Source organism: Euprymna scolopes, chromosome 5 (assembly GCF_053919585.1).
Source record: "Euprymna scolopes isolate OS-2025 chromosome 5, ASM5391958v1, whole genome shotgun sequence".
NCBI lineage: Eukaryota > Metazoa > Mollusca > Cephalopoda > Sepiida > Sepiolidae > Euprymna > Euprymna scolopes.
The window spans coordinates 10,388,342-10,405,291 of NC_136486.1; the positions used below are offsets into that span (position 1 = coordinate 10,388,342).

At 33.4% G+C, this 16,950-nt stretch overlaps 1 protein-coding gene across 2 annotated transcripts in view; it reads right to left on the reverse strand.

Moving 5' to 3' along the window:
* Nucleotides 1-16,950, reverse strand: part of LOC145276703 (uncharacterized) — a 212,177-nt gene that overhangs the window by 169,956 nt on the left and 25,271 nt on the right. For both annotated transcript variants that reach the window (XM_080127897.1, XM_080127898.1), the window contains one exon: nt 5,182-5,752. In XM_080127897.1, the coding sequence (XP_079984023.1) occupies nt 5,182-5,752 (571 nt within the window). The remainder of the gene's footprint in view (nt 1-5,181; nt 5,753-16,950) is intronic.

Below are 16,950 nucleotides of genomic sequence, written 5' to 3' on the forward strand. Positions count from 1 at the left end.
GTGTTAAACTGTCAACAGCAACAGAGGCCGGATGTACTTGTTGATGGGGTCACAGGTTAAAATCATTGACACCCAGGTGCATCGGAAGCCGGAACGGATATATAAACAAGACAGTTAGCTTGGCAGCAGGCAGAAGGAGAGACGGGAAGACACACGCACCTGAATTGTTGAGGAAGCCACTCACTGTCCGCCGACACCCCCCCTCCCCGTCCTACATCGCACTAAGTTCTCACTGCTACATGCAACCACTGAATTTGGCATTTTGAAAAAAGAAATAGACATTTATTTTTTCTACAAGTTGTTAGCGTCTGTTTTTAACGGGAGAGCGCTGGGGAACGCATCATATATATATATATATATACAGTCCTGGTCAAAATCATAAAACCACTTAAGAAAGTAAGCGTTTTACACATAATATCGAATTTTTAATCAAACAAATAGTTGAAACTATTGCCAAAAGGGAAAATATGATGGAAAAAAAATGAAATCTGCTTCATTCGAAACCTTAACCCTGATCTAATAATTATTTTTTAAAAAGCAAACATTTTCACCTGGTCAAAAGACCACTTTAATAAAATCGGCTAGTTTTGAAAAAATGAATACGAAAAGCTTTCTATGTTACTAAAAGCAACTTGTTAGTGGATAAAAACATCTTACTAAATTATAAATGGCAAAAGGGAAACCATTATCAGAGTTTGAGAGAGGTAGGATCTTTGAGCTTAATAGGGGTGGACTCTCCCATAGATACATTGCAAACGAAGTGAATCATAGCAAAACAGTTATCACAAATATTTTTTAAGAAATACAGATCAATATGGGCACAAAAAGAGTCCAGGTCGATCAAAAAAAATAACCCCATCACTGGATCCCGTATCAGAAGTTTAAAAAAAAAAAACCAGTATGAGCCCAAGTCGATTGAAAAGCCAAACAGCAGCAGAATGTAGTCCTAAAACCATCAGAAGGCATCTGAAAATGAAGGGTTTCAATCATTTAAAGTGACTGCAGAAACAGTGTCTTCTTGAACAGCACAAAATTAACCGACTTAAATATGCCGCCAAATACCAGACTTGGGATGAAGAGAAGTGGGAAAATGTAATTTTCTCCGATGAGAAAAAGTTTAATCTAGATGGTCCAGATGGATTTCAACACTATTGGCATGATAAAAATTTGCCCAAAGAGACTTTTTCAACTCGGCATAGTGGAGGAGAGTCTTTAATGATCTGGGGTGCTTTCTCATCAGCTGGGACCCTAAAGTTGCAAGTAATGAAAGGCCGACAAACATAATGCTTGAAAATGCTTCTATCAGAACTGAAGGTCCACGTCGGTGTGGAAGAAATTGGATTTTCCAGCAAGACAACGCTGCGATACACACTTCTCGACAAGCACGAGAATACTTTTCTTCAAATAATATAGAATTGTTAGATCATCCAGCATGTTCTCCGGACCTCAATCCCATTGAAAATCTTTGGGGATGGATGGCAAAAGAAGTGTTCAAGGATGGAACCCAGTATGATTCGATAAAGGAACTTTCTGATTCAGTTTTCAGTACATGGGATAAAATTCCTTCGCAACTGATAAAAAACTTAGTCACAAGCATGCCGAAGAAAATTTTTGAAGTAATTCGTAATAATGGAGGCTATACTAAATACTGAGACCCTTTTTAGTAATTTATAATTGCCTTTTGTTAGATAAATTATCAGTGGTCTTATCATTTTGACCAGGTGAAAATGTTTATTTTTTAAAAAATAATTATTAGATTAGGGTTAAGGTTTCGAATGAAGCAGATTTCATTTTTTTCCATCATATTTTCCCTTTTGGCAATGGTTTCAACCATTTGTTTAATTAAAAATTCGATAATATGCGTAAACGCTTACTTTAAGTGGTCTTATGATCTTGACCAGGACTGTATATATATATATATATATATATATATATATATATATATATATATATGCGTTTTATTTTTTATTACTGTATTTTTCTGTTAAGTTACATTATTGTTTCAGCTACCTGGCCGTTTTTTTGGCCGTTTGTAGCTTCCTCAGACTTTTACAGGTTTCTGAAACAATAATGTAACTTAACAGAAAGATACGGTAATAAAAAATAAAATGCATATTTGCTCTACAACAGTATTGAGCACTTTCTTCAGTTTTTATTAATTACCATTTCTACTAAATATATATATATATATATATTGATTAATCAAGTATATTGTTAACATGAACTAAAATTCAATATCTTTTCAAAAGTGCTCAAATTCAATACATGTGTAGAGCTTATAAATAAAATTATATGAATATTGTAAGGAATCAAACTCCTTAAAATGTTATGTATAAGTAGAACTATAAAAAACCATAAAAAAATGAATAATTAATGAAAGCCATCAGAGATGCCCCATGGGGAAATATCTTTTCTCTTTCCACTGAACAGTAGGCAAATGAGACCACTGGATGATTCAAAACAGCAATTGAAGCACATGCTCCCACGTAGAAATCTTATAGCAAACCCCACTCTCCTCAATGGTTTACTTCTACTTGTGCAGCTGCAATTGCTCAAAGGCAGCATGCATACTATAGATTTAACCAACATAAAGTTCAGTACAAACAGACAAAAGTTTATAGAAGCTAGAAGTAATTGTAAGAAAGAAATAGCGACAACTAAGAGAGAATATACTGAAACCACCAGAAAAAGCATAGAAATTAGGAACCTGTGATTTCTGGAATATCTACCAGAGTGTAGTAAATAATCAACAATTCCCCCACTATCCAACAACCATGAGGTTATTTGCATGGCAACCAAGAAGGCTAACATACTTGCCAGTCGATTTATCTCAAACTCTACATTGAACCCAGCAAACCACTCCATCCCTGACTTTCCTTTGCAGACAGGCACCACATTAGATGATCTGAAAATCACCCCTTCTCAGGTGCATGATATCATAAAAAACCTAAACATCTCAAAAACATGTGGACTCGATCTCATTCCGGCTGTGCTATTAAAAAAATGCACCACCGAAGTTGCTTCAGTTCTCTCCAAACTTTACAACAAATGCTTTAATGAATTTTGCTTTCCTGACTGTTGGAAAACTGCTTCTGTGGTACCAGTTTTCAAGGATTATCGTGAAAGAACTGACCCATTAAATTATCGTCCCATTAACCTCTTTCCCGCTTTTCGCCAAAATATTTGTGTCTATAATTAACCAAGCTCTGGTCCTCCACCTTACAGCTGCTAAACTTCTGACTGACCAACAATATGGATTTAGACAAGCCCGTTCTACAGCAGATATCCTAACTGTAATCTCTGAACGTATATACTGTTCACTGAACAAAACAAGTGAGGATAAAGTGGTAGCCCTAGATATACCTAAGGCTTTTGACAGGGTATGGCACAATGGTCTTCTCAGGAAAATCAGATCTTACGGTATCGCTGGACAAATACTTAACATAATTAAATCTTTCTTAAATAAGAGAAGAATCCAGGTTGTTATCGTACATCTAAACAATATGATATAAATGCGGGTGCACCTCAGGGGTCTATCCTTGGAGAATTATTATTCCCAATATTCATAAATGACCTCCCTGATAAAATTGTTTCTGAGATTAGTATATTTGTTGATGCCACCACACTCTATAACAGGCACAAAGGGAAAACAAATGAACACATATCGAAGAAAATGGCAAAAACATTAAAGGATGACCTTTAGTCTGTAGTGGAATGGGGACGAAAGTGGATGGTCACATTCAATGCTGCCAAGACTAAGCTTGTTTCCTTCAATAATTACAAGAAACTTTCTCAACCACTAATAACTATGACTAAAGATACATTACCTGGAAGTACTTCTTTCAAACTCCTTGGCTTAACGTTCACAGGGAACATGAGCTGTAGCAGATACCTTGAGAGCATTGCCAAGGCTGCCACGAAGAAGGTGGGTTCTCTCTAATGTGCTAGAAAACTACTTAAACCTGAAACTATCCTGTATCTCTACAAGGTCACCATTCGCCCATGTATAGAGTACCACGGTCACATTTTGGCTGGTGCATCTGTTACTAGTCTTTCACTCCTAGACAAGGTTCAAAAGAGAGTAGCCAACCTGATAGGTCCTGAACTGTCATCTACACTTCAACCTCTGTTCCATCGACGAAATGTTACATCGTTCTGCCTCTTCTACAAATATTTTAATGGTGAATGCCCCGACGAACTACAAGCCCTTGTACTCCTCCAACATAAATACCCTCGACAAATCCGACAAGCAACAAAATCTCACCTCCTACGCAATAGAGATCCCTAGATGTAAGAAAGCCTTCTACTATAATAGTTTCCTAGAACTGCTAGACTTTGGAACTCCCTTCCAGGTTCCTGCTTTCCCAACTGTACTGACATGCAGAAGTTCAAGTTTAATGTGAACAGACATTTTCCTGTTCAACTCCCTACATAGTATCCTAGTAGCCCCCTACATCAAAGTGGCACTGTGCCTTGTTTGGGGTGCAAATGGAATAAAAAAAAAAAATTTTAATTAAAAAAAAAAAAATAAAGTTTCTCAAAGGAATATGTAAAATTAGTTAACCTTTATGAAGTCACTTGCAAATCCATGACTACGTTTATTAAGAAGTTCATTTTAATAATTTTTAACTAGAACAAGCAAGCTTTTAATATCAATGTCAGTGGGACAAAAACTCAATTTTATGTATATGTGTGTGTGTATATATATATATATATATATATATATATATATATATATATATATATATATATATATACACACATACACATTGTACTTTATTATAGACTGAATGATTTTTTTATGTATATTTAGTGTATGTTATGCTATAATGATTAAAAAGACATGTTAAAAAAATATTAACGTGCTAAAATATTCAGTTTGAAATAAAAACATTTTTTTTTTAAATATTTTAACAACATCAGATAAATATTAAGTTAAATTATTCATTTTTCTGTCTGGTCAAGTCCATGATTTTAAATAGTGAATAACAGGTAATAATGGCCATACTAACTGAGACTGAGTGATGATTAATTTGTTTGGAAAAACAAAGATCCTTTATTTCTGCCAGATATTTGGTTCAAATTGGTAATGATTTAATTATTATTACAAAATAAAAACTTTTAAAAAATATATGTTAATAAGTAAATCGTCAAATTACAGAAAGAAAAAAAAAAATTTACCTGCACTTGCAGTCAGTTGTGTTCGTTGTTCAATTTTACATCGCATTTCACACACAGCATCTTCGGCAGAAAACCCAAAAATTTGTGATTTATAATCTGGAATAGGACGTCTACAAAACGAACATAAATTCTGCGTCTTTCTATAATTCAAAGAATTTTTATCTTTAGTGAGAGAAGAGTTCTTTTGGCAAGTTTGACTTGATGATTCCAGAGTCTGTAAAGATACGCCATTGTCTTGATCATGGCATGGTTGTTTGGGAAGATTTGGGTCACACAGGCAGTAGGTTAGGTCTAAATTATCACACGTCCTGCAAATCACAGTTCGTTTGTCATCTGGAAGGTGCTTTCGAATTTCAAGATGGTTTGTAAAATCCAAATACGCTTCGTCAAGACTCATCGGGCAGAAATTTGCATCGTACTGTGCCAAAATGCTACGCACTTGTTGGCTTACTGCAGTGTATTTTTTGAAATCAGGTGGGATGATCACAAGCTGGGGACAAAGCTTTTTGCCAATGAAACCTGGCATTGCCGCTCGGACACCAAAACGACGAGCAATATAATTTGAGGTTGACTGGAAAGAGAGAACAAAAAATAGGTCATAATTTAGAGAAAACAAAACAAGACATTTTTATAAGAATGAATGGATCGAATTGAATAAGAAAAAACAAAGTTTCTATCTGTATGTTTTATAAAAGACTTGAAAATTATGGTAAGATTTCAATCACACTTCGTATGCAAGTAAAAGTTGGCCCAAAGGTCATGAAAGTAGCAATACCAGGCACCATAACGTTCAAGACTAGACAAGACACACACTGCTACTTAATTTGACATTCATAGTCTTTAAATCAGTAATAAGTACATTTCTCCTACCTACATCAAAATAAAAAATGGTACTTTAATATTTTTGTTGTGATTTGTATATTCAAAAGAAATTGCTATTTAAATCTGACTATTAACGACGAAACATGCAAGTATAGCATGTGGCAGTAGATCACTTTTTGCAAATAAGGAGTCGGGGTGTGTTCACATAAATACTCTAGTTGTACCCGTTGACGTTTCTAGTTGTTTTAGCTAATCAGGGAAAAGAATTGTCTTTGCTACAGAATTTTGACACAACATGTACGTCTTTCCAGTCAAAAGTTGGAATATCTCAAAGTTGATGCTTTGTAGTACAAAGATAGAAACTGTGTTCAAATGCTATTTAATAGCGAATATATTAATTTCTTTTGTCCTAAAATTTGAAAAGAATTGGATAAAAACTTTTTATGCACGAATCGATAGAAGTAGTGACAACCACATATAAACATGAGCATTGTTGCGCATCGTGACGTGCACAAAAAAATCTGAAAACAAGTGTTCGTCAACTAACTTACAAACATAAAGTATTCATTTTATTTTTGTTATTTAGAAAACATAAGCTTTTAATTATGGAAAGGAAAAGAATGTTTTTTTGAAAAAGAATAACCAACAATGGACATTATTTTTTTTTGCTTTGTTATTTTTTTTTTTTGTTCTTGGTTTTTGAAGTTGCAAATATATCTCAAAGTTAACGCTTTGTAGTATAAAGATAAATAAAGATAGAAACTGTTCAAACGCTATTTAATAGCGAATATATTAATTTCTTTTGTCCTAAAATTTGAAAAGAATTGGATAAAACTTTTACACGAATCAATAGAAGTAGTGACAACCGCATATAAACATGAGCATTTTTGTGCGTCGAGACGCGCACAAAAAAAGTCTGCAGACAAAACGTTTGTCATTTAACTTACGAACATAAAATATTTTATTTTATTTTTGTTATTATTTAGAAAACATAAGTTTTTAATTATGGACAGAATAAGAATATTTTTTGAAAAAGAATAACTGACAATGAACATTTTTTTTTTTTTGCTGGTCTTGGCTTTGAGTCGCAAATACATCTCAAAGTTAACGTTTTGTAATACAAAGATAAATAAAGATAGAATCTATATTCAAACGCTATTTAATAGTGAATATATTGATTTTTTTGTTCAAAAATTTGAAAAGAATTGAATAAAAACTTATGCACGAATCGATAAAAGTAGTGAAAACCACATATAACCATGAAAATTGTTGTGCATCATGACGTGCACAAAAAAAAATCTAAACAAGTATTCGTCAACTAACTTATGAACATAGAGTATTCATTTTAATTTTGTTATTATTTAGAAAACATAAGTTTTTAATTATGAAAAGGAAAAGAATATTAAAAAAAATAAATTTTTGGAGAAAGAATGACCAACAATGACTATGCTTTTAAATGAGTTAAAACAGATAAACCCCTTATCCAATTAAGTAAAAGAATAACTTTCATTGGGTTTGTTTTACAATCCACAGAGGTATAAAAACGTGATCAAAAAACAAATATATAACAAATAAATGTTACCAAAGGCAAGTTACTCTTCTACCTACCGCGATAAATTTTTGATGTTGTAAATGTTTATTCTGTTCAAAAATCAAGTAGTGCCGAGCGTTACATGAGAACAAGAAAAAATGGCTGCGATGTCTTTTGAAGTCTCGACAATGACTTAAAAATAAAAAAATTATACAAAATAGTGGTAGAAATTCACCCGATAATTGCCATGGTAATTTGAAGCCGTTAAAATTGAATTTAATCATTCTAATTAGTTTAATGTACTTAAAAACATAATTGTAATTTGTACAAAATTTCCTTTCATTTGATATGCTACAAGCCATATTCTGCTAATAATTTTTTTGAATAGTGTCGTGGTTGTCATCTTCGATGTAATGATGACAAACGATAATGTCCATCAGAATAATATTTCGCATGATGATAAAGCCTTACCTCCCATTCTTTTTAACTGTTTTTTTTATGATGCTTCTGCTTAAATCCATTAAAATGAAACTTAATTATGCTAATTAGTATGCTAATTAGTTTAATGTACTTGAAAACAATTCTGATCTGTACAAAATTTCCTTTAATTTGATATGCTTTGTTAATAATTTCTTTGAATCGTGTCATGGTGGCCATTTTGGATTTCTTGGTTGCAATCCTGCATTTCCTGGTCGCCATCTTGGATTTTTCATAATGTTATAATGGCAAATGATAATGTCCATCAGAATAATACTTTCTATGATGATAAGGCCTTACTTACCACTTTTCTTAGCTGTTTTTGTGATGTTTCTACTTAAAGGTGTTAAAATGAAACTGGAATATGCTAATTAGTCTGTAAGTTACCAAGTGAGATGGTTGTAAATAATACCAACTAAACCTTCATGGTATTATAATATGTTCAAAATTTCATCATAATATCTTAAAAAGATCTGAAGATACAGCTTTTTAAAGATGGGTTAGTCTGTAAATTGTGCAAATTTCCTACCATTTTCAATCACAAGTTTATATGCATTTGAATAGGACTGACTTTAGACAAAATGTCCAGTGAACCGCACATTTTTGGATACTTTGAATGGTCATAACTCCAGTTCTAATAAGCCAATTTTTAAAAAAACTAAATATATTATTTATGTTTTATGCTCTTTTCAATAATGTTTGTTTTGAGTTTATTCGATCTAAAGAAAAAAATGTTGTGCTATTGCTAATGAAAGGTCAGAAAATTAATCTCTAGTCAAACAGGTTCATAAAATAAAATTTAAATATAACCAGTATGTAAATGGGTGAATAGATGAGATTAGATGGAATCTCAGTTTTCTAATACAATAGGGTTTGTGTTTAAAAGGGACAAATCTACCTAATTCTTACAAGAGAGAACTTGAATGCTTATTAGACATTGTTATCACGTGTCTCAAGTCTCTCTATACCGGGGTTTGTCAGAACGACCTGGCATGAGGATGCTTTTCACTACAAGTAAACTCTGACTAGATATTCAAAATAACATTGTATTTGTGGCTGAAATAAGATTTCTTTGGTATGGCTAACCCACACTGGCTTTTATGAGGAATGGTTCACCTTCGCCAAGTGAGGTTACCTCAAGTAACAGCACGAAGCTGGATACTCCACCAGACTAATTGTATTCTTGTCCTGGAATCCAATAAAATCAAGAGACCACAAGAAAGGGATGGTCTTCTTAGGAAAATTAGATCATATGATATCACTGGAAGAATACATAATGTAATTAAATCCTTCTTAATAGAAAAATCCAGGTTGTACTGGACGCTCGTACATCTAAACAATATGATATAAATGCGTACCTCAAGGATCTATTCTTGGACTTTTATTATTTCTGATATTCATAAATGACCTCCCTGATAAAATTGTTTCGGAGATGGGTATATTTGCTGATGACACCACTCTCTATAACAAGCACGAGGGGAAAACAAATGAACACATATCTTAGGAAATGGCAGAAACACTAGAGGATGATCTCTAATCTGTAGTGGAATGAGGACAAAAATGGATGGTCACATTTAATGCTGCCAAGACTAAGCTTGTTTCCTTCAATAATTACAAGAAACCTCTACCACCAATAGCAATGGCTAAGAACATATTACCCGAAAGTACTCCCTGTAAACTCCTCGGCCTAACGTTTATAGGAAACATGAACTGGAATAGATACATTGAGAGCATTGCCAAGGCTGCTGTGAAGAAGGTGGGCCCTCTCTACCATGCTAGAAAACTACTTACACCTGAAAGTATCCTGTACCTCTATAAGGCCACCATTAGCCCATGTATGGAGTATTGTTGTCACATTTGGGCTGATGCATCTGCTGCTTGTCTTAAAGAGAATCGCCAACCTGATAGGTCCTGAACTGTCATCTAGGCTTCAGGCTCTGCCCTATTGACGAAATTTTTTTTTTTTCTTCTTTTTTTAATTAAATTTTCACCCAAAACAATGCGCATTGCCACTTTGGTGTAGGGGGCTACTATCAGGGGCAGCAACTACTGGGGCACTATGTTGGGATTTGGGCAGCAAGATGTCGGTTTACGTTACACTTGAACTTCTGCATGTCAGTACAGTTGGGGAAGCAGGAACTTGGAATGGAATTCCAGAGTTTAGCGGTTCTGGGGAAGAAACTACTGGAGTAGAAAGATCTTTTACATCTAGGGATCTCTACTGTGTGGAGGTGGGATTTAGCTGCCTGTTGGGTTTGTCGTGGGTGTCTACGTCGTGGGGGCACAAGTGTCTGCAGTTTGTCAGAGCATTCACCATTAAAATACTTGTAGAACAGGCAGAGGGATGCAACGTTTTATCGATGGGACAAAGGCTGAAGCTTAGATGCCAGTTCAGGGCCCATCAGATTGGCGACTCTTTTTTGAACCTTGTCTAGGAGCGAGAGACTAGTAGCAAATGCACCAGCCCAAATGTGACAACAATACTCCATACATGGGCGAATGGTGGCCTTATAGAGATACAGGATACTTTCAGGTGTCAGCAGTTTTCTAGCATGGTAGAGAGAGCCTACCTTTTTCGCAGCGGCCCTGGCAATGTTTTCAATATAATTGTTCCAACTCATGTTTCCTGTGAACGTTAGGCCAAGCAGTTTGAAAGATGTACTCTCAGACAGGGAGTCACTGGCCATTGCTATTGGTGGCAGAGAAGGTTTCTTGTAATTATTGAAGGAAACCAGTTTAGTCTTGGCAGCATTGAATGTGACCATCCATTTATGTCCCCATTCCACTACAGATTGGAGGTCATCCTCTAGTGTTTTTGCCATTTCTTTAGATATGGGTTCATTTGTTTTCCTGTCATGGCTGTTATAGAGTGTAGTGTCATCAGCATATATACCCATCTCAGAGGCAGTTTTGTCGGGGAGGTCATTAATAAATATTAGGAACAATAGAGGTCCAAGGATAGACCCCTGAGGCACTCCCGCATTTATATCACACTGTTTAGACGTACGACTGTCGAGGACAACCTGGATTTTTCTCTTATCTAAGAAGGATTTAATTATGTTAAGTATTCTACCAGTGATACCGTATGATTTAATTTTCCTGAGGAGACCCTTGTGCCATACCCTGTCAAAAGCCTTAGATATATCTAGAGCTACCGCTCTGCCCTCCCTCGCTTTGTCCAGTGAATGGTATATATGTTCAGATTACAGTGAGGATGTCAGCTGTGGAACGGGCATGTCTAAATCCATATTGTTTGTCAGTCAGAAGTTTAGCACCTGTAAGGTGCCGGACTAGAGTATGGTTAATTATGGTTTCAAATATTTTGGCGAAAAGTGGGAGGAGGCTAATGGGGCGATGATTTGATGGGTCAGTTCTTTCGCCAGAATTCTTGAATATTGGTACCACAGAAGCAGTTTTCCAACAGCCCGGAAAGCATGATTCATTAAGGCATTTGTTGTAGAGTTTGGAGAGAACTGGAGCTACTTCGGCTGAGCACTTTTTTTGTTGCATCCCTCTGCCTGTTCTGCAAATACTTTAATGGTGAATGCTCTGAGTAACTACAAGCACTTGCACCTCCTCCACGTGAATACCCTCGACAAACCCAACAAGCAGCTAAATCCCGCCCCTTTCACAGTAGAGATCCCTAGGTGTAAGAAGGCCTTCTACTCTAACAGTTTCTTCCACAGAATTACTAGACTTTGGAACTCCTTTCCGGGATTCTGCTTTCCCAACTGTACTGACATGCAGAAGTTCAAGTTTTTTTGTTTTTTTTAACTCTGCTTGTCCTTTTGATAATTTTTTTTTTTTTTTTAGCACCTCTGGTCCTGCCAGTAACTTCTTTTTTTTTTTGAGCTCTCTCAATCACAAGGGTTCTTCTTTTTTTTTTTAGTGTTTATATATAGCCTCTCCTCAAGTAATAGTAGGCAATTTGCATAATGTCACTCATGCAAATTGCATAAAAGATCTTGTTTAGAATATTTCCAACACACTCCCTCAATGAAGATTGCAATATATTTATTACAATTCAATTAAAGAGTTATTTTATTGGTAGAGTTTATTCGTTTTTTTTATGAAAAAGTGAATGCATATATTTTGGAAAGGTTGAATTTGTTTGTTAATAAACTCTTTCTTTTTAGAAAAGGGTATTTTAAATGGTTAAATTTTTTTTTTTAGAGATTTATTTTAAATATTTTATCAATATATTTTCTATAGATAATCAATTTACCTTCATCATTTGAAGGAATTTAGCAGTGGCTTTGGGTGAAAGTGCACTGGGGGACCACCCGAATATTTACCTTTAAGAAGTGTTTTTTTAATATTCAACTGTTTACAGCTGTAGTCGAGTCTGCTGTGTAAAAACAACATTTAATAGTGTTGCTGACAAGAATTTTGAGTAAAACCAGCACAAACAATAGCCTGTGGTTACTAGTATAGTAAAGCCTGGCCACCATTATTTTTGGGTTTATTGTCATTTACGATGGTGAAGTGAGTGCGCATGTGCAGAAAATCTTTGTGATTGTAGCAGACAATTTCTTTTGCTTCAGTTTCAGTATTTACTGCAAATGAAAACCATGTGAAATTAAATCATAAAACTTATTTTCATAATCTTTTCTGTGCAAAAAAAAGTTGGGTTTTGTTTTCATTTATTATTTTTTTCTTCCCATCAATCAATTTATCAATTTTTTCCTTTCCATTTTTTTCTGTAAAAAGTTAATTTAACATTTTCTTCAGGGGAAAAAAGATGAATACCAATACTGTGGATTCCTGCTATGGGGGTAGCAACAAATATTTCAACACAATAAAGGCATTTCACAAAGAAGAAGACATGAGCAGGTAATTTGTTCGAAAACATGGCATTTTGCCAACAAGCATTACCTGTCCGCAATGCAAAAAAAGAGTGTTCGTTCCAAGAAAGTAAACGAATCTGGAGGTGCACGCACTATACAATAGTGGGAAAATCCCCAAAAAGAATATATTGCGGTTTCACTGTCACCGAGACAACAGAAACATTCATTGCTCGGATGCCAGCATGGAAAATAATGTTCATTAACCATTTCTTTTTTATTTTTTGAAGGGGAGAGGGTTCATTTCTTTTTTGTTATTTCTCACTATTTAGCAGTTCAAACCAAATTATGAATGCCATTTTTTTTTTTGTTTTAATTTTTTGCTGCAAAATGACTTGTGCAGGTCCTTGTTTTTTTGTCAAACCGTTTTGGAAAATATGTTAGAAATTTTTATTTAGTTAGTTATTTCTAACACATTTTTTTGTTTATAGAAAAGAATAATCTTTTGTAGAAGAACAACCTTCTGTTTTTTGAAGGAAGGCAATTAAAAACCAACAAGCTATTGCATTTACAAACAAATTATATTCAATTATAATTACGAATACAATAAAAGATAATACTTATGCCAGTTTGAAGATTGATAGTTTCCAAAACGGTTGTCCTGGAGATGTTCTTTTTGTTGAAGAAAATTAGGTAACAGAGGTGAGGAGAAAATGTTTTCATTCCTTTCAGTAAAACTTTTTGAGCTCCTCTCGTTCTTCCAGTAAATTTTTTTTATTTTAACACTCTGTCGTCACTTTGAGTAAATTCTGTTTTTTGTTTTTTTTTCTGGTCTACCAGTAAATTCTTCTTTTTTGAGCTCTCTCTCGCTCTCGACCATACGGGGGTTCTTTTTTTAGTGTTTATATATAGCCTCTCCTCAAGTAATAGTGGGCAATTTGCATAATGTCACTCATGCAAATTGCATAAAAGGTCATATTAAGAATATTTCCAACAGCTTTCAAACTTTCCAGTTTGAGACTTATTTTTTCTTATTTCACTGAGTGAAAATATGAATATTAGTATGGCCACTAACAAAGCAGATTTTTTTTTTTTTTTTTTTTTTTTTTTCCATTTTTAGCAGAGAGTCTAGTCATTTTATAATGAAACCAACAATATTATCAATGTCTCAGCTTTCTGGATTTGTAAAGGGAGATAATTCTTTCTCTTTAATAAGTTACTTCCCCTGCATTGATTTTTAGTGATAATTATCAGTTTTTCTTATTTTTCACTAAACTGTTTTATAAAAAGAATTAAACTATTTTTCCAACACTTTTTCTCATTTTTTTTCGACAATGCAAACTATTTTTGAGAAACGTGAAGATAAAGGTTTGCATGATAATAAATTTCTTTTCATTTTTCTTGTGAAAATTAATTCCAGTCAACTGGGGTTGTGGGTTGTGTTGATCTATGGTGAGCGGTTTACAATCCCTAAGTGCCTTTGTTTCATGTCCATTCAAAGACAACATTTTCAATCTAAAGCGGAAATCTAAATATAGCCCCCATCTCTACCCCCCTCCCAAAAAAAGAAAGAAGAAACGATTTCCTTCAAGAAAGATCTTGTAGGAAATGGTTATCACCTAACTGCTTCTCTGATTAGCAATTTTGGGTTTAGTTTATTTAACATTATATTAACCATTTTTGTGATTTTTTTAAAAACTCTTTTTCACCATAAACAAGGCATAATGCCACTTGGAACATAAGAAGGTACTATTTAGGATCGTGTCTAACAGGTGACTGGGGAGTTGAGCAGCAGGATGTCTGTTTATATTATAATTAAACTTTAGCAAGTTAGTACAATTAGGTATCCCAAACCAAAATTTTATTTTCATTATATCTAAAAAAAATTAATGTGATCATATAGATTTTTGTAAACCATAAACAAAAGAACCAAATTTATTTTGGTAGTTCAATTAGCCATCACGTTATGATCGTTCAGACTTTGCCGGAGAGTTGAAAATTTGTTATCATGGTCCAGAAGCCAAATTTCATAGTATATAACTAAAAATGTAAGCTACTAACAAGTGAAAAATCCTTATAAATGTAATGTCATCTTATAGTAAATGAAAATTAATACTAATGAAAGCAATAATTATTAGATGAAACCAACTTAAACACTAGGTAAAATCCCACTACCAACGAGGAAAAAAGTGCAAATGTGACACGGAAATTCAACTTTGTTCATATCCATTTCATTTCATTAGCTAATGTATTGAATCTTTTTAGTATGATTCATAACACATTAGAGATGAAGATAATTTTTTCTTTTAATTGTAAATTGATAAAACCACTCAATTGTGGACCATGTAAAAGCAGACGAACAGACAATTTAGTAAAAAGGGCAAAAAACGGTTAAAAAAAAAGTCAAAAGTATACGTTACTGAAATTGCTGTAAAAATGTAACGATTGGAGGTAGAAACTTAAAACTTTGCAACTTTACTGATTTGGGGGTGAGGAACTCAAAAGAATGTTTGCCTTGTTTCTAATAACAAAACTTTTTGCCACAGAAATATTTTTACTTTGGGGAATTTAAACTTGCCAAAAAAGGACCGACAACAATAAAATTTAGAAATTTGTTATACAAAAAGTCACAAATCATTTTTTTCAAGCATTGAAAAACTTTAAATTTAAAAGACAAGTAAACAAGTAAGATATTTTATAGGCAGAGGTCTTACTACAATTCCTTTCCTTATTGATTTTCTCTCAGAATTCTTTCATAGGCTTCTGCTATGGTAGATATATCAAGAACACTCCAAATCCTACCATCTCTTGAAACTGGCATTACCTCACAACCCCATCTGTAAACAAATGCTGACTCTACCTGTGCAATGTCATCTGACAAAGCCCATCAAAAAAAATCTTTTCTACCTTTAATTTGCGATAAAAATTTTATTACAGTGCTGGATGCAGATATAACCTCAATGCCTTGGCCAATGTAAAAGTTGGTGTCATAGAAGACAGCAACCCATTGTCCTTGATGCTCATAACTGAAGATATCCTGAGATGGTTCTTCATCACAACTGCAGGAGTTATCTGAATGTTCAGCAGATTCACTAAGGGGCTTTTTTTTTTTGTTACTTTGGAGGTGGAAATGAATTAACTGGATTTCTTCTGGCTAAGCAGCTTCCTGTTGAACTTTATTTCCACTGGTGTCGATTTTAACACCTAACACAACCTTGAGATATCTCAGTTCAAGTTTATCAAAAACACCTGATAGAACATATAGGTCTTGCGGGTACTTCTAAAGTTTATCGACGAAAATGGAGACGCCATTTTTTGTGCGCACCTGTTGTTAAAATCCGAGGGAGGAATCAGTATTTTAAACTATGACCGAAGCATGAAATAAATAAGAAAAAATTAAACTAAATAATGATTTTTCGGTTTCATTTAAATTAATTTGTTATTAACCCTTTAAAGTTACTTTAATTTAAAATCTTCCATTAAAATTATTTATTTGTTCGAAAAAAAAAACAAAAAAAAAACTATTTTATAAAAATCCAATGTTGCTTTCATTACAAAATTGTTTTCTTAAAATTATATTTTCTTACGCAAACTTTTCAATAAATATTTTTACAATTATATTTTGATAAATTTTTATACAGTAAATATTTTGGTTTTCAAATGGCACTCTCCCAGTTTAGATAATTATGAATATGTCATTTACATTTTCTGTTTTTAATAATTTTTCATTTTCTGTTTTTAATAATAAAAATATATATACTGTTCATGAAAAACTTTCCAGTTTTTATTCATTAAATTGAAACATTTTTAATTAAACAATTACAAATATATGTTCTCTTTTACTTTCTTTATTTACTTTTTTTCATAGTTCTTTCCAGAAGTAATTAATATCTAGTTTAGTCATAATTTAAAATACTGATTTCTCCGTTGTGAAAGAAAAAAATGTCATCTCCATTTTTGACAATAAACTGTAGAAGTACTGCCTCGAGAATTATTAAATAAACAAAAACTGATTTTTACAGTGAAATTAATTTTTTCATTTACGCGCCACGTGCACATAACTATATTTTCAGTTCCTATTTTTTAAGTAATGTACAGTGGAATTAAAAAATAATTAAACAAAATCTTCAAATTTATCAAAAACGCCCGATAGAA